Here is a 26,426-nt window from a genome sequence, read left to right as displayed (position 1 = left end):
TGATTTACTTAGTATGCATGTTTAACGAACCAGCGTCTCTGCTGCTTGTGTTGCTGCTGTATCAAGCATTCCTTTGGGAGGCTTTTATCTGAACCAGTGTCTGCTCATCACTATCAGTGAGTGATCTCTGTGTGATTTTGCTGCACGTGCCCTCTGGGCTGGAGAACAGAACACACGACACAAGATTACAACATAGAAATATCTAAATCAAATCTACAGTAAAAAAAGAAAAGAGCAACAATAAAATAACAATAACGAGGCTATATACAGGGGGTACCGGTACCAAGTCAATGTGCAGCAGGTACAGGTTATTCGAGGTAATTGAGGTAATATGTACATGTAGGTAAGGGGTGAAGTGATAGGAGCTATGATTTCACCTTAAATACTTTCTACTGAACAAAGTATACTTCTAATTATGTGGATGTTCATTATTGTCTGTGACTCAACATAAATTGAGTCATACCCTGACTATTTTTTAATAATTTGTAAAAACTGTAGGGTCTATGTTTTTTTATTTTACCAGGCAAGTCAGTTAAGAACAAATTCTTATTTTCAATGATGGCCTAAGAACAGTGGGTTAACTGCCTTGTTCAGAGGCAGAACGACAGAATTTTTACCTTGTCAGCTCGGGGATTTGATCTTGCAACCTTTCTCTTACTAGTTCAACGCTCTAACCACTAGGTTACCTGCCGCCCCAGTTACATGGCACGGCACCAAACAGCGCCACCCAATGGAATCTTCACCTGCCCTCTGCTGTTATCCAGTTACACACAAAAACCAATATAATCAGAAAGAATTCGACAAAATAATTTTTTACAATACATTTAATTTACATATCACAAATTGACAGTTCTGTACAGTGCAATAGGATGTGTGGACAGTTTGATAGCATAGGTTTTTTTGCACCATATTTATTTCACAGTCATCATTATCTAAGCATTTTAAAATATAACTTTTTTTCTGAAGATAATATGATATATTTCATAAACTTTATGGAATAAATAAGTGATTTACACATAATTGGTCCTCAATGCGTAATGGAAAACCAGTGCTTAATATTCTGACATTAATGTGCAGTCAACCCACAAATCTTCACATTTGCTTGTATTCTGAACAACACTACAGCAGTGCTATCCAGTGTAATGACAGACCTTTAGAGTACTAGTCCTGCAGTAGTCCTCACATAATACAACTTTGTTCTGTATATAGAGCTCATTGTCCTCCTCACAGATACCATATTTTCTTCACAACTGCAACCATGTGCACTCGTTGCACCTCTGCCCAAACGTTGTTTAGGGCTAGGTCTCATGCCATGACGCTCATCAGAATCATTCCAACAAATACTCAGGCTTAGTTACAGAAATGCAACAATCTGACTTGCCCTACAGGGGGCAGTGTCATTTTGTTGCTACCACAGCAGGTTTTCACTGTAATTCATGACAGTGGCAGAACCGTATTAGACGCCCAAAAGGAGAGCGGATGAGGCAATGGACTCATGCAGAGTCAGGACATGGTCATCTGGGCATGATGTAACGATATGGCTGCTGCAGACACAGAGAGTCGTGATTGGGAAGAGGGTGGCTATGGTAGTGCTCCACTAGGGCTGACAGGGAGGCAAATGTCATCTCAAACTCCAGGAACACCCGGGAGTCCTAAACCATAAACACATTGAAGTTCACATCAAACAAGACAGATATGGTACTGGAATCCTTCTTTTATTATTGATTTAGTCAGACAATCGACATGGTAGACACGGCCTTAACCAAGGTTTGAGTTTTAGTGAGGTCCGGTAGCTTAATTTCTATACAATTAAAAAACTTGAAAATGCTATTTGGAGAACAACAAAAGCAAGCAAAAAGGATCCCAGCCATTATCACCTTGGCTGCTGTAGGTTAATTCCCCTCAGTCGATCTACAAACACATAGCCTGTTAGCTACTGTAATGTTCTTCCCCTGAAAGGGAGGAAATATGAGAAATGATTCACACTGACATGTGGCATCAGCGACGTATGACATTTTTAGAACTGTACTGTTAGCATTTTAATGTCGGCCTATAGGGAAGATAGGCTATGTGGAGATGTTCATATTGAAACATCTTTTTTTTCTTCAAGTTCCTAGTTGATAAAATTAGTACCGATTGTCTCAGGGGACCCCACATGGGGGCCCGACCCCAAGTTTGGGAACCACTGTACTAACCTCTCTGCTCCTCTCTCTCTGTCTCCTCTGCTTCCTCCTGCATGCATTGCAGCCTGCCTCAGCCTCACCACTAAGCGCCACATCACTGTCTGTCTCAGGAGCCTACTCTCTATAAAGCAAAGTTTTTATGAGAACTTTGTAGGCTAGCGTATTTTTTGCTCCTGCTGAAGTTGGCTCCTTTTAACGTTAGCTTCTTAATTCATCCTTCTAGCTGGCTAAGTAGTACTAGCCAGAGCCTTCAACGTTACTGCAATAGAAGTGTGTGCCGGCAGTTAGCCACCTGATCGACTGACATCTATAAGCGACTATTTACCAGTTGTGCACTCATTCTCTGAGATTCATTTTCTGTTTGTTCGGGGGATGTCTGTAGACACGGCAGGAGTCGCGGGATGCTTTTAAAACGCGGGTGGTTTTAACATTTATTTTGGTATCTCGCAAACACGCTGTCTGCAGGGTCTTTAGTTGCCTACTCGAGGGTACTCCGATCTGGGGTAGTTAGTTTCTCGTCTCAGGCCATTTGAGAGAGTAGTGAACGTGCTGCTAAAAAGGCTTATCCGGGAGGCAAATCCAGGGGGACACAGGCGAACATAACAAGCCTGGATCAACGTCCTGAGCTTTGATCAACGCTGGGGCAATATTTAGATGTTGACCCGTAATTGATTTTCTTTATTGTGTACAAAATATATATTTTTATTATCCATTTTTTTCTTCTAATTATAAAAGATGACCGGACCTCTGTGTGCCCGTGTGTAGTTACGGGCATGGGTAGACAGAAAGTAAAGACAGTGGTTCTGACCTCCTCAAAGAGCCTGTAATTTCTGGCCTTGCACAGATCCACATCCCACACCACCAGCACCTGATTCAATGAGAACAAATGTACATGATTTACTAAAGCAGTTTCTTTTTAATATTCATTGTATGATGTGTGGTGAATCCCTAGATGTTTCTGCATCACAACATGCACATGTTGTACCTTTGATGTCTTTGATGCTGAGTTCCTGAAGCAGTAGAGACCATCCTGCGGTGAACTGGAGCTTTCCATAAACATCCTGCAATTAAAGCACAATAATAATGTATTTTAGTAAGACTGCATTCAGACGTGTTATGCTCTTCTTCCAAGAGAAAACAGAGACATGATTATCAGAAAGAGATTCCCTGATCGAACATTAGTGGGCGCTAAAGACTGTTACACAAAAAGGAACAAGTTGGATTTAACAAATGTTCAATACAGAAATCATTTATTGTCTTACTTTTCAACACTGCTTGTTTCTGTTATGTCCACAAACACAGAATCTGGTAATTGAACCTGAGGTCAGAAACATTTGTCGAAAACAACAACAACAGACATAAGGAAGTTAGAATTGTGTCAGCAGGCCAAGACTAATCTGTAGTACACTGAACATGACTGTGCGATGAGATTATGGAATTTGTGGTGAAACAAGGGCATGCACGCACCACTGAGTAAAGACACTAAACTAAACACAAAACCTAACCGATGTGTGTTTCTCTTGTAGCCTGTGTACACAAGAGTGATAGTTGATGGAGAATATGGCCGCTTACATTCTCATAGTCTTCATCAGAGTCATCGTCAATATACTTGGATGGATCCCTGTTCTTTCTTAAAGAGGCAGGCACCTGGTCCACTGAGGTTTGGGAGCTTAGTCCATCTGGAGGGGATCTTCTGAGAAGAAGTGGGTGTTTTAACCTTCATCTTAAACGGTGCTTTACATTTTTGCATGATTACAATATAACAACCTTGAAATCAAACTGTAGTTTTCAGAGCAAAAATTAAAGCCTTTGCAGACACTTACTGTGCTGACCCTCTTGGTCGTTTAGGCATGGTTGCCGGACATGGAGGTTTCGTTAGGAGGGGTGGCTTGTACGGTCCAAGCTTGTGGTTCAGTGCTGGCGAGGGCTGTGGTGGGAGATCTGGTGTTGGCCTAGTGCTGTGGCAGTAGTTTGGCACACTTGGGATGTGACTGGGTGTGTTGCCATGGCAACCAGGTGGACTAGGATTCAGCCCCATTTGCCTTTCCAGGTTGATGCAGATGGGCAGGGTGGCGGGAGACTTGAGGGTCACTGGAGCATGGGGCTTCTTGTCTCTGTGGTCCCCCCCAGGTAGGGTGGAGATGGACGTCTTCCCCATCATCATCTGCTTCTGTAGGCTGGCAATGTGAGTGGGATGAGGGGCCTTAGGGCCCCTCACACTTCTCTCTGGGCTGTCCTTATTTGGGACGTCCTTGTGTCCATGGTGGTTGTGGCCGACCTCACCCAGCTTGGGTCGAGGTAAGAGCGGGGACATTTTCTTTGGAAGGGGGCTGGAGAGGGTCCTGTTGGGGACAGGGGCAGGTTGGGGGAGACCTTTGCAGGATCCTGACATTGATTCTTGTCTAAACTGGCATGGGAGTGGAGGAGGATGGTATGATGGTGGTGGGACAGTTAGTCTTCCTTCAATAGTAAAAAAAAAATAAGATATTCAGTGATAGTTACTAGAAACAGTAGGAAACATGTACTTCCTAAATTGCTGACAACTTTGTTGAGAGTTGAGAGACAATGTTGTTTCAGTGGTAGTTATCGTTTAGCTATAGATACAGTGCATTCGGAAAGTATTCAGACCCCTTGACTTTTTCCACTTTTTGTTTAGTTACAGCCTTCTTCTAAAATGGATTAAATAAATACAAATTCTCATCAATCTACACACAATACCCCATAAAGACAAAGTGAAAACAGGTTTTTCGAAATGTCTGCAAATGTATTAAAAAGAAAATGATTTACATAAGTATACAAACCCTTTGCTATGTGACTCGAAATTGAGCTCAGGTGCACCCTGTTTCCATCGATCATCCTTGAGATGTTTCTACAACTTGACTGGAGTCCGCCTGTGGTAAATTAAATTGTTTGGACATGATTTGGAAAGGCACACATCTGTCTATATAAGGACCCACAGTTGACAGTGCATGTTAGAGCAACAACCAAGCCATGAGGTCGAAGGAATTGTCCATAGAGCTCTGAGACAGGATTATGTGGAGGCACAAATCTGGGGAAGGGTACCAAAAAATGTTTGCAGCGTTGAAGGTCCCCAAGAACACAGTGGCTTCAATCATTCTTAAATGGAAGAAGTTTGGAACCACCAAGTCTCTTCCAAGAGCTGGCCACCCGGCCAAACTGAGAATTCGGGGGAGAAGGGCCTTGGTCAGGGAGGTGACCAAGAATTCGATGGTCACTCTGACAGAGCTCCAGAGTTCCTCATTGGAGATGGGAGAACCTCCCAGAAGGACAACCATCTATGCAGCACTCCACCAATCAGGCCTTTATGGTAGAGTGGCCAGACGGAAGCCACTCCTCAGTAAAAGGCACATGACAGCCCACTTGGAGTTTGTCAAAAGGCACCTAAAGACTGTCAGACCATGGGAAACAAGATTCTCTGGTCCGATGAAACCAAGATTGAACTCTTTGGCCTGAATGCCAAGCGTCAAGTCTGGAGGAAAGCGGCAGGGACTGGGAGACTAGTCAGGATCGAGGGAAAGATGAACAGAGCAAAGTACAGAGATCCTTGATGAAAACCTGCTCCAAAGCGCTCAGGACCTCAGACTGGGGTGAAGGTTCACCTTCCAACAGAATAACGACCCTAAGCACACAGCCAAGAAAACGCAGGACAGGCTTCAGGAAAAATCTCTGAATGTCCTTGAGTGTCCCTGACAGAGCTTGAGAGGATCTGCTGAGGAGAATGGGAGAAACTCTCCAAATACAGGTGTGCCAAGCTTGTAGGGTCATACCCAAGAAGACTCAACGCTATAATCACTGCCAAAGGTGCTTCAACAAAGTACTGAGTAAAGGTTCAGAATACTTAGGTAAATGTCATATTTAAATGTTTTCTTTTTTATAAATTTGCTATTTTGTTTCATAAAAAAACAGTTTTTACTGTGTCATGGGGTATACAGTGAGGGGAAAAAGTATTTGATCCCCTGCTGATTTTGTACGTTTGCCCACTGACAAAGAAATGATCAGTCTATAATTTTAATGGTAGGTTTATTTGAACAGTGAGAGACAGAATAACAACAAAAAAATCCAGAAAAACACATGTCAAAAATGTTATAAAATGATTTGCATTTTAATGAGGGAAAGGTTAATGAGGGAAAGGAGGTTCTCACCCAAGATTTGACAGTACATGGCCCCGTCCATTGTCCCTTTGATGCGGTGAAGTTGTCCTGTCCCCTTAGCAGAAAAACACCCCCAAAGCATAATGTTTCCACCTCCATGTTTGACGGTGGGGATGGTGTTCTTGGGGTCATAGTCATTATTCCCCCTCCTCCAAACACGGCGAGTTGAGTTGATGCCAAAAAGCTCTATTTTGGTCTCATCTGACCACAACACTTTCACCCAGTTGTCCTCTGAATCATTCAGATGTTCATTGGCAAACTTCAGACGGGCATGTATATGTGCTTTCTTGAGCAGTGGGACCTTGCGGGCGCTGCAGGATTTCAGTCCTTCACGGCGTAGTGTATTACTGTCACGTCCTGACCAGCAGATGGAGCTGGTGTAGTAGTTTGGGGGTCAGGACGTGGCAGTCTTGTGTGTGTCTTGTGACTCCTGATCAGGAACAGCTGGGAATCGTTGTTCCTGATTGGGAGTCATATATGTAGGAGTTGTTTGTCACTGGGGTTTGTGGGTGGCTGTTTTGCACTGCGTTTGTTAGCCTGCAAACTGTTGCTGTCGTGTTATTGGTTTCCTGTGGATGCCTTACTTGAGTCTATTAAAGTATGAGTATTCACAGTCTCGCTGCGCCTTGGTCCTCTTCTCTCCAGTACGACATTTTCCGTGACGAGTACGACATTTTCCGTGACAGAACCACCCACCAACACAGGACCAAGCAGCGGAAGAAGGCTGGCGAGGTAAGGGAGAACGAGAGGCACCCCCAATAATTATTTAGGGGGGGCACAAGGGGAGTTTTGCGGGGCAAGAATGGAGCCCCAGGCCAGCTCCCCGCACTAGCATGGAGGTGCGTGTTCACAATCTGGTACGCCCAGTACCAGCACCACGCACCAGGCTTCAAGTGCATGAACCCAGCCTCGCCAGTCAACAGTCGCCAGAGCTGCCCGCCAGTCAACAGTCGTCAGATCTGCCCGCCAGTCAACAGTCGTCAGTGCTGCCCGCCAGTCAACCATCACCAGAGCTGCCCGCCAGTCAACCATCACCAGAGCTGCCCGCCAGTCAACAGTCGTCAGAGCTGCCCGCCAGTCAACAGTCGTCAGAGCTGCCCGCCAGTCAACAGTCGTCAGAGCTGCCCGCCAGTCAACAGTCGTCAGAGCTGCCCGCCAGTCAACAGTCGTCAGAGCTGCCCGCCAGTCAACAGTCGTCAGAGCTGCCCGCCAGTCAACAGTCGTCAGAGCTGCCCGCCAGTCAACAGTCGTCAGAGCTGCCCGCCAGTCAACAGTCGCCAGAGAGGTCAGACTGCGCTGAACTGCCGGAGTGGCCAGACTGCGCTGAACTGCCGGAGTGGCCAGACTGCGCTGAACTGCCGGAGTGGCCAGACTGCGCTGAACTGCCGGAGTGGCCAGACTGCGCTGAACTGCCGGAGTGGCCAGACTGCCCTGAACTGCCGGAGTGGCCAGACTGCCCTGAACTGCCGGAGTGGCCAGACTGCGCTGAACTGCCGGAGTGGCCAGACTGCGCTGAACTGCCGGAGTGGCCAGACTGCCCTGAACTGCCGGAGTGGCCAGACTGCCCTGAACTGCCGGAGTGGCCAGACTGCCCTGAACTGCCGGAGTGGCCAGACTGCGCTGAACTGCCGGAGTGGCCAGACTGCGCTGAACTGCCGGAGTGGCCAGACTGCGCTGAACTGCCGGAGCTGCCAGACTGTCCCGAGCTGCCAGACTGTCCCGAGCTGCCAGACTGCCCAGACTGTCCCGAGCTGCCAGACTGCCCCGAGCTGCCAGACTGCCCCGAGCTGCCAGACTGCCCAGAATGTCCCGAGCTGCCAGACTGCCCAGAATGTCCCGAGCTGCCAGACTGCCCAGAATGTCCCGAGCTGCCAGACTGCCCCGACTGCCCCGAGCTGCCAGAGTGGCCCGACTGCCCGGAACGGCCAGAGCCTGAGCCGCCTCCAGGATAGGTGGGTTGGGGAGGGAGGGTGTAGCACAGTGCCGTCGTTGACGGCAGCCACCCTCCCTTCCCTCCCTTATTGTTTAGGGTTACTGTTTATGGGTTTTGTTGGGGATTTTGTTTGTTGGTGGTTTTTTGTTGTTGTGGTTAGGTGCATTCCGGGGTCTGCACCTTGAGGGGGGGGTACTGTCACGTCCTGACCAGCAGATGGAGCTGGTGTAGTAGTTTGGGGGTCAGGACGTGGCAGTCTTGTGTGTGTCTTGTGACTCCTGATCAGGAACAGCTGGGAATCGTTGTTCCTGATTGGGAGTCATATATGTAGGAGTTGTTTGTCACTGGGGTTTGTGGGTGGCTGTTTTGCACTGCGTTTGTTAGCCTGCAAACTGTTGCTGTCGTGTTATTGGTTTCCTGTGGATGCCTTACTTGAGTCTATTAAAGTATGAGTATTCACAGTCTCGCTGCGCCTTGGTCCTCTTCTCTCCAGTACGACATTTTCCGTGACAATTACCAATTGTTTTCTTGGTGACTATGGTCCCAGCTGCCTTGATCATCGACAAGATCCTCCCGTGTAGTTCTGGGCTGATTCCTCACCGTTCTCATGATCATTGCAACTTCACAAGGTGAGATCTTGCATGGAGCCCCAGGCCGAGGGAGATTGACAGTTATTTTATGTTTCTTCCATTTGCGAATAATCACACCAACTGTTGTCACCTTCTCACCAAGCTGCTTGGCGATGGTCTTGTAGCCCATTCCAGCCTTGTGTAGGTCTACAATCTTGTCCCTGACATCCTTGGAGAGCTCTTTGGTCTTGGCCATGGTGGAGAGTTTGGAATCTGATTGATTGATTGCTTCTGTGGACAGGTGTCTTTTATACAGGTAACAAGCTGAGATTAGGAGCACTCCCTTTAAGAGTGTGCTCCTAATCTCAGCTCGTTACCTGTATAAAAGACACCTGGGAGCCAGAAATCTTTCTGATTGAGAGGGGGTCAAATACTTATTTCCCTCATTAAAATGCAAATCAATTTATATTATTTTTGACATGCGTTTTTCTGGATTTTTTTGTTCTTATTCTGTCTCTCACTGTTCAAATAAACCTACCATTAAAGTTATAGACTGATCATTTCTTTGTCAGTGGGCAAACGTACAAAATCAGCAGGGGATCAAATACTTTTTTCCCTCACTGTATTGTGTAGATTGATGAGGGGAAAAAACTATTTAATACATTTTAGAATAAGGCTGTAACGTAACAAAATGTGCAAAAAGTCATGGGGTCTGAATACCTTCCAGATGCATTGTATACATCTGGAAAGTTTTAGAACACCTACTCATTCAAGGGTTTTTCTTCATTTTTACTATTTTCTACATTGTAGAATAATAGTGAAGAGGTCACAACTAGGTCACAACTAGGAAATAATATATATACAGAAAATATATACAGAAAATAGCCCTATTTGGTAAAAGTCCATATTATGGCAAGAACAGCTCAAATAAGCAAAGAGAAATTACAGTCCATTATTACTTTAATACATGAAGGTCAGTGAATCTGGAAAATGTCAAGAACTTTGAACGTTTCTTCAAGTGCAGTCGCAAAAACCATCAAGTGCTATGATGAAACTGGCTCTCATGAGGACGGCCACAGGAAAGGAAGACCCAAAGTTACCTCTGCTGCAGAGGATAAGTTCATTAGAGTTACCAGCCTCAGAAATTGCAGCCCAAATAAATGCTTCACAGAGTTCAGGTAACGGACACATCTCAACATCAACTGTTTAGAGACTGTGTGAATCAGGCCTTCATGTTCGATTTGCTGCAAAGAAACCACTTCTAAAGGACACCAATAAGAAGAAGAGACTTGCTTGGGCCAAGAAACACGAGCAATGGACATTAGATCTGTGGAAATTTGTCCTTCGGTCTGGAGTCCAAATTGGATATTTTGGGTTCCAACCGCCGTGTCTTTGTGAGACATGGTGTGGGTGAACAGATGATCTCTGCATGTGTATTTCCCACCGTAAAGCATGGAGGAGGAGATATTATAGTGTGGGGGTGCTTTGCTGGTGACACTGTCTGTGATTTATTTAGAATTCAAGGCACACTTAACCAGCATGGCTACCACAGCATTCTGCAGCGATACGCCATCCCATCTGGTTTGGGCTTAGTGGGACTATCATTTGTTTTTCAACAGGACAATGACCCAACACACCTCCAGGCTGTATAAGGGCTATTTTATCAAGAAGGAGAGTGATGGAGTGCTACATCAGATGACCTGGCCTCCACAATCACCCAACCTCAACCCAATTGAGATGGTTTAGGATGAGTCGGACTGCATAGTTAAGGAAAAGCAGCCAACAAGTGCTCGTCATATGTGGGAACTCCTTCAAGACTGTTGGAAAAGCATTCCAGGTGAAGCTGGTTGAGAGAATGCCAAGAGTGTGCAAAGCTGTCATCAAGGCAAAGGGTGGCTATTTGAGGAATCTCAAATATAAAATATATTTCGATATGTTTAACACTTTTTGGGTTACTACATGATTCCATGTGTTACTTCATAGACTTGATGTCTTCACTATTATTCTACAATGCAGAAAATAGTAAAAATAAAGAAAAACCCTTGAATGAGTAGGTGTTCTAATACTTTTGACCAGTAGTGTGTGTATGGTCTCAAATGGAGCCAAATGGGACCATTAGTTTTAATTGTGATGACATGCCAGTCTCATCAAGGGCTGTCTATCACGGTTATAGCACCTTTCAGCACCAAACTCAAAGATATGTATTATTTAGTACCTTTATAAGTTGGTGGGCTATCTGGTTTTTCATAGTCATCTTCATCCTCATCATCTTCTTCATCCTCTAACATGTAATCTAGGCAAGAAAACACAAAAAAAAGTTTGTCTACAGAGTTAATTGTATGAAACAATGTTGTGAGTGCTGTCACTTACTGTCTCCTGGGTCATCATGGGCATAGGTTATGTCCATGGGGCACTCGATCGATCCATAGAAGCTGTCCGCATCACTTTCAGAGTCACTATGTCAACAGAGAGAGGGCCACATCAATCACCTTCTATTGAATTGATTCACTGATCATGCAGTCACTGACTCCCATTCGTACTTTTTGTAACACAGCAAGCGATATCCTACGAGATCAAACCTGCATGCTCAGAAAGTTAATCGGAGCCAAACTGTCTACCATTTATCAGAAAGAGCAAGTGACTGCAGATGGTATGCTTGTGTGAAGGGATGTGTTGACTTACTTTGGAATATGTGAATCCCTTCTGTCATTGTAGTGATCGATTTCTTTTCTCAGGTTTCGCATCCATTTCTGTTAGTAGACAAAAATAATCGGGTTTACGTGATCTATGTATTGCTGTAATGTTACTAGGAATGTGAGAGGTTCTGTACATATCGCCCCTCACCCTTCTCTCTTCCTCGTTGGCTGCTGAGAAGCAATAGGTCCGGTGCTTCTTACTGAAGTGGACGATTTTGAAGGGAAACACGTTACTGGAGGTGGTCTCTTCTGCTGCCCTCATCACCCTGCCAACGAGAGAAATAGAAACTGAAACCACACCGGGGAGAAGACCACATGCACATACATTGTAATAGATACACAGACATAGGAAAACACAGTGCAGTAAGCCTCCTCACTCTGACCAATCCGATTTCACATTTCGTAGGTTAAACCATATCAGTGGTTAACTCATTTATAACTATTACTATCACATTATTGCTGTGACAAACATTTCATGCCGTCTATGTCATATTGTGTGCTGTTGGAGCTGTATGGGCCTGCTGGTCTGGCCATGTTTCAGTGTACCAGGCTGCTCAGCTGTAGAGACAACCCCCTTGCGGAGGGCAGAGTCGTGGTTACTGTTGTTATGGCAGAGATGTGTGGGTGTTTACTACTACTGTTGGTAGTAGTTGCTATTGCTATTCCCTGTAACGTTATTACTGAGTTATTTCTGTTTGTGCAAACGGCTAGCAGGAGCTCGTCTGAGCGATTGGCTGGATCTGCCCTCACCCGCTAGTAACTTCTGCTGATTCATTACGCTCTGCCCACTATAGTGTTGTCCTGTCAGAACTGGATGTTAAGGCCCATATCTATACACTTTGTCACCACAGACACAAACACACGTGCGGACACATCTGCTTCCATATGAAGATGTTTATATGATTGTGGTTATGATCGATGGCAGCACAACACTTCAAGATAGAAAACCAGAATGGGAGAGTCTGTCACTACACAACTTGCATCCCCTCAAGACAGCAGGTGATCATGCTCTGGCATGAGGTGCACGGATCGGATCCCTGGAGAAACTCCCCAAGCTCCCTGAATGGTTGAAATTGTGATAGGTGACTGACAGGTCTGAAACCCAGTCAGGTTAAGAGGGCCGGCCTTTTTTACAATGTTGCATGTTCAGGTAATATGTTTATATGTATTTTTAGTTGAAGTCGGAAGTTGACATACACCTTAGACAAATACATTTAAACTCAGTGTTTCACAATTCCTGACATTTAATCCTAGTAAAAATTCCCTGTCTTAGGTCAGTTAGGATCACCACTTTATATTAAGAATGTGAAATGTCAGCTTTTTTGTCCTTCATCACATTCCCACTGTGTCAGAAGTTTACATACACTCAATTAGTATTTGGTAGCATTGCATTTAAATTGTTTAACTTGGATCAAATGTTTCGGGTAGCCTTCCACAAGCTTCCCACAATAAGTTTGGTGAATTTTGGCCCATTCCTCCTGACAGAGCTTGTGTAACTGAGTCAGGTTTGTAGGCTTCCTTGTTCGCACACACTTTTTCAGTTCTGCCCACAAATGTTCTATAGGATTGAGGTCAGGGCTTTATGATGGCCACTCCAATACCTTGACTTTGTTGCCCTTAAGCCATTTTGCCACAACTTTGGAAGTATGCTTGGGGTCATTGTCCATTTGGAAGACCCATTTGCGACCAAGCTTTAACTTCCTGACTGATGTCTTGAGATGTTGCTTCAATATATCCACATAATTTCCCTGCCCTCATGATGCCATCTATTTTGTGAAGTGCACCAGTCCCTCCTGCAGCAAAGCACCCCCACAACATGATGCTGCCACCCCCATGCTTCACGGTTGGGATGGTGTTCTTCGGCTTGCAAGCCTCCCCCTTTTTCCTCCAAACATAACAATGGTCATTATGGCCAAACAGTTCTATTTTTGTTTCATCAGACCAGAGGACATTTCTCCAAAAACTACAATCTTTGTCCCCATGTGCAGTTGTAAACCGCCGTAATCTGGCTTTTTTATGGCGGTTTTGGAGCAGTGGCTTCTTCCTTGCTGAGCAGCCTTTCAGGTAATGTTGATATAGGACTTGTTTTACTGTGGATATAGATACTTTTGTACCTGTTTCCTAAAGCATCTTCACAAGGTCTTTTGCTGTTGTTCTGGGATTGATTTGCACTTTTCGCACCAAAGCACGTTCATCTCTAGGAGACAGAACGCGTCTCCTTCCTGGGCGGTATGACGGCTGCGTGGTCCCATGGTGTTTATACTTGCGTACTATTGTTTGTACAGATGAACATGGTACCTTCAGCGTTTGGAAATTGCTCCCAAGGATGAACCAGACTTGTGGAAGTCTACAATGTTTTTTCTGAGGTCTTGGCTGATTTCTTTTGATTTTCCCATGATGTCAAGCAAAGAGGCACTGAGTTTGAAGGTAGGCCTTGAAATACATCCACAGGTATACTTCCAATTGACTCAAATGATGTCAATTAGCCTATCAGAAGTTTCTAAAGCCGTGACATCATTTTCTGGAATTTTCAAAGCTGTTTAAAGGCACAGTCAACTTAGTGTATGTAAACTTCTGACCCACTGGAATTGTGATACAGTGAGTTATAAGTGACATAATCTGTCTGTAAACAATTGTTGGAAAAATGACTTGTGTCATGCACAAAGTAGATGTCCTAACCGACTTGCCAACACTATAGATTGTTAGCAAGAAATTTGTGGAGTGGTTGAAAAACAAGTTTTAATGACTCCAACATAAGTGTATGTAAACTACCAACTTCTCCCCAATTTCCCCAATTTTCTCTCCAATTTCGTGGTATCCAATTGGTAGTTACAGTCTTGTCCCATTGCTGCAACTCCCGTACGGACTCGGGAGAGGGGAAGGTCGAGAACCTCGCGTCCTCCGAAACACAACCCAGCCAAGCCGCAATAAAGTTCCCTGTGTATGTTAACTCTCTGTGAGGTTGCTTTATTCCTTTGACCGGGAAAGGTTTTCAATGAGTCACAGACCAGTCAAATAGCTATATTAAAGCTCTATTTATGCAAGGCCAAAGTAGAGAGAAGAGACTCCAGATGTGTAATTACACAGTTACACAGTTCTAACACTACCCCTATGGTACTGCCTCATGCGCCTTCAGGGGGAAGCAGTAGGAGGAGGAACTCAATGGATCACCACAGGCTAGGATTCCTCAGTATCCACTTTCACTTTTCAAAATGTCAAACAAATATGGAAAAGAGATGGTTTAACAGTGCCGTCTCTATTACTGACTCACCTATGTAGGAATTAATATGATGAGTCCCCCCGTGTTAGGTATTCGTAAGCAAAAACTCATGACCTTTATAGAGATGATCTCATTTAGCAGGAAGTGGCACACCAACACATAATCCTCTTGACGTTACCCTAGGATAGGGGGCGCCACAGCGCATTTTGGAAAAAATTCGTGCCCATTTTCAACGGCCTACTAATCAGACTCAGAAGCTAGGATATGCATATAATTAATACCTGTGGATAGAAAACACCCTAAAGTTTCTAAAACTGTTTGAATGGTGTCTGTGAGTATAACAGAACTCATATGGCAGTCAAAACCCCGAGACCGATTGAACCAGGAAGAGGAATTCTTAATTGTGGACTCAACTTCACGTCGTCGCCTATTATTCACACCGTGAGATATCGTTCATTGAGCACTTCCTATTGCTTCCACAAGATGTCGCCAGTCTTTACAAAGTGTTTTGAGCCTTCTACTGTCCAAACTCAGTGAATGAGACGCATTGGAAATTGGTCACAGGGGGAGGGCCATCACCATTATGACGCCGGCGGCCCTGTCTACCCCCACCTTTGGAAACGTTTTGAAACACAATGAAATCATCCCCCTCGAATCTTATTGCCTCTCTTGTTGAAACAGGCCCTGAAGATTTATGTTATACAACGTTTGACATGTTTGAACGAACCTAAATGTGAAAAAAATGTATTAGTTCGAAACTGCTGTGGCGCGCACGGCAGAGTAGTTGGATACAGCCTTCGGACGCGCTAACAACAGCAAGCTAATGGAACATAAAGGATGGACTTTTTCGACCGAAAATACATCTGTTGTGGACCTGGGAATCCTGGAAGTGCTTTCTGATGAAGACAACTAAAGGTAAGGGATTATTGACAATATTATACAACATTAGATGTGATATGCGATTGTTCCAAGATGGCGCCGAGCTGTATTTACTAGCTCATTTTCTGAGTATCGCATCCCCTTTTATCGCTAAGTGTGATTACCCAGTAAAGTTATTTTTAAATCTGGTATGACAGGTGCTTTCAAGAGATATTCATCTATAAATCTTAGAATGACAATATTACATTTTAAACATGTTTTCGAATAGTAATTCAGTAAATTGTAGCACTGTTTCATCGGATGCTTTTGACGGGAAAATAGTTAGTCAACGTCAGACGCCGATGTAAAATGCTGTTTTCATATATAAATATGAATTTTATTGAACAAAAGAATGCATGCATTGTGTAACATGATGTCCTAGGTGTGTCATCTGATGAAGTTTGTAAAAGGTTAGTGCTGCATTTAGCTGTTTTTTGGTTATTTGTGATGCATGTGGTTGGTCGGAAAATGGCTATGTTGCTGCTTTTTACGATGGACTCCTCTAACATAATCTAATGATTTGCTTTTCCTGTAAAACCTTTTTGAAATCGGACGACGTGGGTCGATTCAGGAGAGGTGTATCTATAAAACAATATAATTTGAAAAAAAAAATGAAAAAAAAAAATTATTAAATTTTGTTATGCTAATGGCGATATGATTTTTCGCTGGATTTTGATCCCGCTAACGGGACGAGACGCTGAAGTTAAGAAATGCTTTCATTGTCAGCAGACTTTCTCGTCTGATCAGGATTTCTCAGCATAAAAACTGATTGCAACGAACAATGCCAGCTGTATTTCAAACATTGATAATCATATGTAGGCCTATGTGAGAATGCCAACATGTTTTGCCAAAGTCCAAAGTCTGACAGCTGCATGACAATAGTGGACACCGACCTGTTGTAGCCATTGAGAGAGAAAGCTCCTTGCGGTGCAGGACTGGTACTGCTCTTAAAATAATACACACATCCCCTGTGGATGATTATATAGCGAAGAGGCCCTGTAAGAAAGAAAGATAACGTAAGGAAAGGTCTCACACATACAATAACCTAGGTATCAAATCAAAGTTTATTTGTCACGTGCGCCGAATACAACAGGTGTAGTAGACCTTACAGTGAAATGCTTACTTACAGGCTCTAACCAATAGTGCGAAAAAAAAGGTGTGTGTGTGTGTGTGTGTGTGTGTGTGTGTATGTGTGTGTGTGTGTGTGTGTGTGTGTGTGTGTGTGTGTGTGTGTGTGTGTGTGTGTGTGTGTGGGTAAGTAAAGAAATAAAACAACAGTAAAAATACATTTGAAAATAAGAGTAGCAAGGCTATGTACAGACACCGGTTAGTCAGGCTTATTGAGGTAGTATGTACATGTAGATATGGTTAAAGTGACTATGCATATATGATGAACAGAGAGTAGCAGTAGCGTAAAAAGAGGGGTTGGCGGGTGGTGGGACACAATGCAGATAGCCCGGTTAGCCAATGTGCGGGAGCACTGGTTGGTCAGGCCAATTGAGGTAGTATGTACATGAATGTATAGTTAAAGTGACTATGTGTAACCGATGTGAAATTGCTAGTTAGTTAGCGGTGGTGCGCGCTAATAGCGTTTCAATCGGTGACGTCACTCGCTCTGAGACCTGAAGTGTTTGTTCCCCTTGCGTTGCAAGGGCCGCGGCTTTTGTGGCGCGATGGGTAATGATGCTTCGTGGGTGTCAGTTGTTGATGTGTGCAAGGGTCCCTGGTTCGAGCCCAGGTTGGGGCGAAGAGAGGGACGGAACCTACACTGTTACATTGATGCTGTTGACCCGGATCATTGGTTGCTGCGGAAAAGGAGGAGGTCAAAAGGGGGGTGAGTGTAACTGATGTGAAATGGCTAGTTAGTTTGCGGTGGTGCGCGCTAATAGCGTTTCAATCAGTGACGTCACTCGCTCTGAGACCTGAAGTGGTTGTTCCCCTTGCGTTGCATGGGCCGCGGCTTTTGTGGCGCGATGGGTAACGATGCTTTGTGGGTGTCAGTTGTTGATGTGTGCAAGGGTCCCTGGTTTGAGCCCAGGTTGGGGCGAAGAGAGGGACGGAACCTACACTGTTATATATGCATATAAGATAAACAGAGAGTAGCAGCAGCGTAAAAGAGGGGTGAGGGGGGGGGGCACACAATGCAAATAGTCCGGGTAACCATTTGGTTACCTGTTCAGGAGTCTTATGGCTTGGGGGTAAAAACTGTTGAGAAGCCTTTTTGTCCTAGACTTGGCACTCCGGTACCGCTTGCCATGCGGTAGTAGAGAGAACAGTCTATGACTGGGGTGGCTGGGGTCTTTGACAATTTTTAGGGCCTCCCTCTGACACCGCCTGGTGTAGAGGTCCTGTAGAGGTCCTCGATGGCAGGCATCGAGGACCTCTAGCAAATATAAAGACTTTCATTCTAAAATGCTATATATCCATTTTCAGACATGTTGGTAAATTTAGTCTTTATTGTTTAAAGAAATGATGAAAGAGATTGGTGTGTTCTTTCAATATCTAATCATGGCATGAGGTCGTTCAATGAGAGACATCAAATTGGCCCAGCGTCGTTCGGGTTTGGCCGGGGTAGGCTGTCATTGTAAATAAGAATTTGTTCTTAAGTGACTTGCCTAGTTAAATAAAGGTTAAACAAACAAACTAAAGAAAACATGTATTTGTTTAAAATCTATCACTTGATGATTTCATTTCAGAGACAAATAATCAAGTTTGTTTTGCAAAATGCTATATATCCGCCTCACTCTCAGGTAAATAAGAAGCACTGCTAGGTTTTATACAGTCAAATATAGCAAATAACTACAAGAAATGTACAAATGATACATTTGTGACATCAATATTTATTTATTTTTGAATCAATTAAAAACAGTAATATGAGATCTGTATGTAAAACATTTACATTTGACATTTTAGCCATTTAGCAGATGCTCTTATCCAGAGCGACTTACAGTAAATACATTCATCTTAAGATAGCTAGGTGAGACAACCACATATCACATATCAAATACAGGATAAGAACATTCCATTCTAGATAAAAAATGAATATATAGCGTTACGTTTAGTTCATCTAAAATCTATTAATAAAACATCTGAGAACAGAAATATTTTACACACACATGAAGGTACCCATAAGCAATCATTTCTGATGAAAAAGCAAATGTGAAAAATAGGTGGATATCGCGTTTTGGAAATAAACTTCATATATTGTTCCTAATTTGATGAATCTCCAACCCCGCTCGAGGGCTGATGAACTAAACGTTGTGATGAGATGAAAGTATGCAGTGCAACTCATCTCAGACCTTTGCCAGAATCCCTTGGTACAGTGCACATTAATGTGCCATGAAAGTTATATATGTAATGTAATGTTATGTACTGTAGGGCTACTCACACTTCATAAGGCTGAACTGGCTCCCTCCCTTCTTGTGGAGGTACCCAGAGTGGCACACGCCTCCTGGCATGGTGAGCAGGTTCTGGGCCCCAATGGCCCTCATTGGGACAGGCCAGTAGTTCTCTGCTGAAGCCATGTTTCTGAGGAGGACAGGGAGAGAGAGAAATAACACATCAAATACCACATTACACATCACAGAGCTGGCAGTGGTCTGAACATATCCAACTTGACATTTCTGAGATGCAATGCTAAAATAATAGTTCAGCTGCTGCATTTCTCATTGAACCCAAGTCTGACAGTGAATTCTAAATCTGATTGCATCAAAACAGCAACATGTCAATGAACAAATGACACAAGGACTTGAGAATTCGGACCATGTAAACAAAATATCCACAATCAAAAAGAAGTAATACAACTTCCCATCACAGCTTTGAAACACCTCAGTCCTTGAAAGCATCTTACATCCTGACCCAATAACTTTCTCTCCACTTTGAAAGTTACAAGAAACACCATGACAATTCTACATACACTCTCAGAAAAAAAAGGGTTCCAAAAGGGTTCTTGCAGCTGTCCCCATAGGATAATCTTTTTTTGGTTCCAGGTGGAACTATTTTGGGTTCCATGAAGGACCCTCTGTGGAAAGGGTTCTACATGGAACCAAAAGGGGTTCTTCAAGTGAACACAGCCAAAGAACCCTTTTTGCTTCTAGATAGCACCTTTTTTTCTAAGAGTGTAGACTTAGAAACAAACAAACAAAAAACAAACACCCCAGCCAACAGGTCTGCTACCCAATCAAAAACCCCAGTCATAATACCTGGGTGCCCCAGCAGCAGCTTACCTCCTGCTCATTCCTCTCTTGAGGGTCTGAATGCTCTCCCTGAGCATGCGGGCAATGGAGAGAACACACTAATAGGCTGGTCGCGTGCAAAATACATTTAGAAATCTATGTTATTCAATTATTGCACCCACACTGCTCGCGAGCGTCAACGAGCGTCTGCATTGCCAAGGGCTAAAATAGAACTCCTTTCTATTTCTGACGCAGATCGCGCTGCAAGTCCTGCCTCTGCCATCTCCTCATTGGTTTATAGAAGCAGGTACCCACGTGCCATCTCTTCATTGGTTATACCCACGTGGGTGATTGAAAGACGAACTGTGTTGCCGGTCGGTGTAGTAATACTATGAAAGTTTAGATGCCAATCACCATATAAGTTCAAAGATGAAAAAGCCTGGAAGGAGGAGAGATAACTACAAACGCTTCGGTTGACCGTTTTATGTGTGGATTAATTGTCGGAGTAGAGGACCTTGTGCATTTCAGGTAAAATAACAACTCAATGTTTATAAATGCCTGCAAAATGTGTTTATGCTCCCTATCTTTAGTGTCTAAATTGGACTCTGATGAGGCAAGCAGATTGGAGTGTTTTGGACGCAGCAAGGTGGCTTGGTTATTTCTGACCTGTTTGTGGTGTCTTCTCGAAGTGGACTTAAAAGGACAACAGCAGTCTTTATCTGTCCTGCTGCCACCTGATGTTTGTGTAGTTTCCACTGGAAAGCTCACTGTTCAAAAGGCATACAGGGTGTGGGACCTATGGACGTATTCACCCTGACCGCGTGCTCTGACTATTTGTGGTTTTGGATATGTGTGGTTGTAAAGAGGACAGATAGGTAAAATTAGGAACTTTACTCTCTTATTTACAATGGAAGACTGCATGAACAGAATGGTCCCTTAGTTTGCATAATGCCTAACTCATTGCAGTTAATAACAAACCTTATTAAAGGGCATCTATGTGGAAAATACCTTGGAGTTGCAAAAAGTCATCAAGGGCAACATTTCAACCACAGGATTATGTTATCATGGTAATCAATTTTCAACATTGACAAACCTTTATAAAATATGTTGAATTTCCACCATTGAAACATGTTCAATGTTCTATCCACTATCAGAAAGAAATAACAGTAAGCTGGGCATAGTAGTGAGACACTAATCAGGAATGGAGAGTTCCTTTTTACCAGGAACTGAAATGTAAACAGGAGTGGCAGGTATAACATAACAGGTTATTAATCAAACCTACTTCCTACTGCTGCCACGAACAATCCACAGGAAAACTACTCAGCATAACCCATGGTTCTAGAGGAGAAACTAAATGAAACAAAAGTACAATGTCAACGATTCACAGTGTACTCTCACCTACTGTGAGACACATTCTCTGAATGACTACTCATAACAGGTACAGGGAGCAAAAGATCACTATCCTAACTGTATCATAACCTTTGACGTACATGTCCCAGCCACAGTGTTACCAAATTCAACTTTATGATTACATCTCTGGTTTTGCAGACGTCTGCCCAGCTATTGGTGAACAAAAACAAATTGCAGGTGGATCCGCCACAGTCATATGAAGAAAGTTGACGAGCATAGTCTCACAGGTGTACAACACTCACAACTGTTGGACATGTCTTTAAAGGAAAATTCCACTAAAAAACTACCTGTTGGTATTTGTTTCATTAGTCCACTGTTGATACAGTCCCAAAATGTTACATGTCAGCAATCAAGTTTTCAAGATATAGAACTTTCAAAATACAGAAAGTGTCACGGTATGATACATTTTGGGAATGTATTAACAGTGGAATAATGAAACAAATACCAAAATATAGTTTTTGAGTGGTATTTTTTAATTTGAGCACCTCTCCGTTTTGGTCGACATGAGCCTGCAACTCTCATCTCACCAGCATTTCACTTCATTTATTTCCTTATAGAATCATAGCCACTCGAAGGGTTCGGAGCTGCAGCACGCCTGATACATTTAAATACATTTGCCAAAGTTATAGAGTTACTGCTGTCTGTTCAGAAATTAATGAAATAATTCAGAATAGCCTACTACACCATGAGAAAGCCTCAAATTTGACCACAGAGGATAAATAGCTTGTTTTAAAAATAGCCTAGTGGAGTGTAGCCCAATAACAAGGCATAGCCTACAGGCATAGCCTACGCTTGAGAAATCTGTCAGTGAACAAACAGCATGCAGACAAAACATGCCTTTCGCAATATTTCAAATAGCCTACAATCGCGGCAAAATACAGGTTGGGAAGCAAATCACTCCTGCTGAAAAGAAAATACTATAATCTGTCAGCTGTAGGCTACCAAAATATTTGATAAATATACTGCTCAAAAAAATAAAGGGAACACTAAAATAACACATCCTAGATCTGAATGAATGAAATAATCTTATTAAATACTTTTTTCTTTACATAGTTGAATGTGCTGACAACAAAATCACACAAAAATAATCAATGGAAATCCAATTTATCAACCCATGGAGGTCTGTATTTGGAGTCACACTCAAAATTAAAGTGGAAAACCACACTACAGGCTGATCCAACTTTGATGTAATTTCCTTAAAACAAGTCAAAATGAGGCTCAGTAGTGTGTGTGGCCTCCACGTGCCTGTATGACTTCCCTACAACGCCTGGGCATGCTCCTGATGAGGTAGCGGATGGTCTCCTGAGGGATCTCCTCCCAGACCTGGACTAAAGCATCCGCCAACTCCTGGACAGTCTGTGGTGCAACGTGGTGTTGGTGGATGGAGCGAGACATGATGTTCCAGATGTGCTCAATTGGATTCAGGTCTGGGGAACGGGCGGGCCAGTCCATAGCATCAATGCCTTCCTCTTGCAGGAACTGCTGACACACTCCAGCCACATGAGGTCTAGCGTTGTCTTGCATTAGGAGGAACCCAGGGCCAACCGCACCAGCATATGGTCTCACAAGGGGTCTGAGGATCTCATCTCGGTACCTAATGGCAGTCAGGCTACCTCTGGCGAGCACATGGAGGGCTGTGCGGCCCCCCCCAAAGAAATGCCACCCCACACCATGACTGACCCACCGCCAAACCGGTCATGCTGGAGGATGTTGCAGGCAGCAGAACATTCTCCACGGCGTCTCCAGACTCTGTCACATCTGTCACATGTGCTCAGTGTGAACCTGCTTTCATCTGTGAAGAGCACAGGGCGCCAGTGGCGAATTTGCCAATCTTGGTGTTCTCTGGCAAATGCCAAACGTCCTGCACAGTGTTGGGCTGTAAGCACAACCCCCACCTGTGGACGTCGGGCCCTCATACCACCCTCATGGAGTCTGTTTCTGACCGTTTGAGCAGACACATGCACATTTGTGGCCTGCTGGAGGTCATTTTGCAGGGCTCTGGCAGTGCTCCTCCTGCTCCTCCTTGCACAAAGGCGGAGGTAGCGGTCCTGCTGCTGGGTTGTTGCCCTCCTACGGCCTCCTCCACATCTCCTGATGTACTGGCCTGTCTCCTGGTAGCGCCTCCATGCTCTGGACACTACGCTGACAGACACAGCACACCTTCTTGCCACAGCTCGCATTGATGTGCCATCCTGGATGAGCCACTTGTGTGGGTTGTAGACTCCGTCTCATGCTACCACTAGAGTGAAAGCACCGCCAGCATTCAAAAGTGACCAAAACATCAGCCAGGAAGCATAGGAACTGAGAAGTGGTCTGTGGTCCCCACCTGCAGAACCACTCCTTTATTGGGGGTGTCTTGCTAATTGCCTATAATTTCCACCTGTTGTCTATTCCATTTGCACAACAGCATGTGAAATGTATTGTCAATCAGTGTTGCTTCCTAAGTGGACAGTTTGATTTCACAGAAGTGTGATTGACTTGGAGTTACATTGTGTTGTTTAAGTGTTCCCTTTATTTTTTTGAGCAGTGTATTTGATCAAGTAAAACGAGAGAGAGGCTTTTGGCACGAGCACATATGCCATCACCAGCTAGTGAGCTGCACATCATTGGGTGAGTCAGTGAAACTGGAAAGCATTTTTAGGACTATCATTTCCTCCTCATATTGTAGCATACAACAGGGGCGCAACTTTGGTTTTAGAAATGGGGGGGGACATAATTAGTATTATATATTTGTTTTATCCACTCGGATAAACACTCCAAACAGCCTACCCAACTGCTCAGAGGTGTCTGCATGGTCCTAAAGCACACCATTGCCTTGTTTTGTATCACATTCCAATGATAAAACTGCCACATTTTATAATTTGTCCCCAGTGAAAGTTGCGCTCCTGGCATACAATATGTATCTCCACATACCTAGGCCTAGGCTATTGATGGATTCAAGACAAAGTCGTTTTCATTGATCTCAGATTCTCAGTTTGTCAGTGTCAAAGTAGTCTGTCATTTCGATCATTTGTGTGGTATTATGGTGCTTTCAAGACAACTGGGAACTCTTTAAAAATTCAGAGTTGGATGACCGTTCAAAGCGAATTTTCCCAGTCGGAGCTTGTTTTTTCCCGATTTCCCAGTTGTCTTGAATGCACTGAAGTCAGAAGTCGGAGATTTCCCAGCTCCGAGTTCCCAGTTGTTTTGAACGCAGCATTAAAAAAAGATTATGCCAAAGTCTCCAGTCATGTAAAAGGACGTAGAATTGCATGAAATGCGTTTATTTTCATGGACCCCAGGCCACATTTATTTCCCCCCATGTTTGCAACTTCTGTAAGTGCCACTACGCAAATGTGATGATATTCATGCAATGCTCCCCAGGTCACCCCCATCTCACGCTCACTTTTTCTTCCGGCACCTTCCAATTTACAAATTAAGCACTGTGAGTGCCTGTGAGAATGTGATCTTGTTTCGTGTAAACAGGACTCAATATGACTAGCACACCATTTGTTGGATGTAAACAGTTGAACACACAGAATAACCGTTGATTTATAACTCCCAATAAAATAAGCTGTCCAGCAGTTAAATTGATGACATATCAGTGTGTTTGTTGCCCATCATAAAGTAATTGTTGGGAGAGGATGATAGTTGAAACAATCATTGCCATCCTCTTCCACACCAGTAGGGGTATTTATCATCAATATCTTTCACTGCATCACCAAATACTCAGAAACTGAGTCGGTAGGAAAGTAGCTAGGAAAGTCGGTAGGAAAGGAGGTAAGGAATTCGGTAGGAAAGTAGGTAGGGAAGTAGGTAGGAAAGTCAGAAAGAATTAGGCCACTTACATGCTACCCCGTTCCCAACACATTCTCACACTGGGCTCGCTTGCAAGGAGAAACAACATATTTTTTTCTTACTGACACATCCATTGATGGTGCAGGGCACTTTTCGCTACCATGTTATCTCTGACAGGTCGCGGAGTCAGATGGAAGACAGGGACAGACGGACAGACCACCAGAGTGTGCTGCTGTACAGATATATAGATTGATACTCCAGACAGACAGAGCCTGCAGGGGCAGTCTGTCTGTGGTCTGAGGAACTGCCTGCCTGCTCAGATGCATCGACTCATTTCCGGAGGGCCTCGTCTCAGGGCCCACACTCCACATTGGCTGACGTGCCTGAGCAGCTACTTCCCGCTCTGCGAGGCGGAGCTGCAGATTGGACAACACCCTCATGCCTTTAGCCCATCAGCCAACAGGGCCACAGTGCTGAGTGTTGGAGGGACTTTCCACCTCCAGCACCATGGAACAATGAAATGGACACAAACAAAATATCCTGAGTGCCACTATGACCTATAGACAGAACACCATGTGTCCTGTATTCTACAGTGTGTATCCAAATCACATGCATCGGAGATTAATACACTATATCAACCATGTGTAATAACATAAAAAATATAGATATATATATTACACAGTAATAGCACTAACTACTTTCTTACTTTCTAGTGTCGTTTGATCCACATCCTGTGTAGTCCCAAGACCAATAGCCTAATAAAAGACATAGCTGGTAGACCAGGAAGTTAGCTTCTGGTATTAGCATGGCCTATTTAGAAGTGATCCATGACTTTCCAAGGACATAGCTAAACAATAACAGTTTATAGATTTGAAAGATGCTGCACTAAGAAAAACACTGTTCCATAGATCTTTCCATAAAACAGACTATTAACATAATCGGCTGCTAAATTCTGTTTATTTGACATGAATATGGTACTTACCCATTGAGACCTACAGAAGAAGACTGCTCTCTCTTCTTAAGATCCGTGGTTTGCAGTGAAAACTAGGCCACTTCCTGCACGCCTTTAATACCATAAAGTGCGGTGACACCCTCCAAATTTAGAACTCTAAGGCAACGAATGTGCACACTCAGAACACTAAGAACAACTTGTCACGCCCCCATGTCTTTAGACCATTTACTAAATGGCATTTAGTCCCACCTGCATGGGCCATTGAAGAGAAATATGCCTTGCCCCATATTTGGATGCATTAGATTCAAAATAATACAATGGTGTGATAAGCCTATACTTTATATAATGAAGTTAATTTAGCATGGTTGTTCCACTGTCAGTAAACTAAACTTCACAAACAATTATGACCTTTGAAGTCGAA

The 26,426-nt window shown here is 43.8% G+C and overlaps 1 protein-coding gene across 4 annotated transcripts; it reads right to left on the bottom strand.

The window, feature by feature from the left end:
- Positions 1-806: 806 nt before the first annotated feature.
- On the bottom strand, positions 807-26,190 carry LOC106563413 (SH3 domain-binding protein 2). 4 transcript variants are annotated; one of them, XM_082955282.1, is made up of 15 exons: positions 26,036-26,190; positions 19,080-19,219; positions 16,585-16,687; positions 11,702-11,819; positions 11,540-11,607; positions 11,228-11,313; positions 11,073-11,150; positions 4,985-5,074; positions 4,007-4,643; positions 3,756-3,876; positions 3,446-3,501; positions 3,169-3,244; positions 2,992-3,051; positions 1,878-1,952; positions 807-1,652 (listed from the first exon to the last, which is right to left on the bottom strand). In XM_082955282.1, exons 2-14 carry the CDS (start codon positions 19,213-19,215, stop codon positions 1,893-1,895), a joined length of 1,689 nt encoding a protein of 562 aa, XP_082811408.1. In that variant the 5' UTR covers positions 19,216-19,219; positions 26,036-26,190; the 3' UTR covers positions 807-1,652; positions 1,878-1,892. The 4 variants fall into 4 exon arrangements, with proteins under 4 accessions (XP_082811408.1, XP_082811406.1, XP_082811407.1 ...); XM_082955280.1 differs by lacking the exon at positions 1,878-1,952; XM_082955281.1 differs by lacking the exon at positions 1,878-1,952 and having other exon boundaries at positions 3,756-3,873.
- Positions 26,191-26,426: the final 236 nt, after the last annotated feature.

Source organism: Salmo salar, chromosome 01 (genome assembly GCF_965601325.2).
Source record: "Salmo salar chromosome 01, fSalSal1, whole genome shotgun sequence".
In the NCBI taxonomy this organism is placed as follows: domain Eukaryota; kingdom Metazoa; phylum Chordata; class Actinopteri; order Salmoniformes; family Salmonidae; genus Salmo; species Salmo salar.
The sequence above is the reverse complement of the archived record's forward strand: the minus strand, read 5'-3'. Positions and strand labels throughout refer to the sequence as shown.

Excerpts from the sequence above, each read along its gene's own strand:
- LOC106563413 (XM_082955280.1), bottom strand. The coding sequence starts at position 19,215 with ATGGCTTCAGCAGAGAACTACTGGCCTGTCCCAATGAGGGCCATTGGG. Across the intron at positions 3,502-3,755 it reads CTGATGAAGACTATGAGAAT|GTTCAATTACCAGATTCTGT; the intron begins GTAAGCGGCCAT and ends TTCTGACCTCAG. Across the intron at positions 3,052-3,168 it reads CAGCATCAAAGACATCAAAG|GTGCTGGTGGTGTGGGATGT; the intron begins GTACAACATGTG and ends TCATTGAATCAG.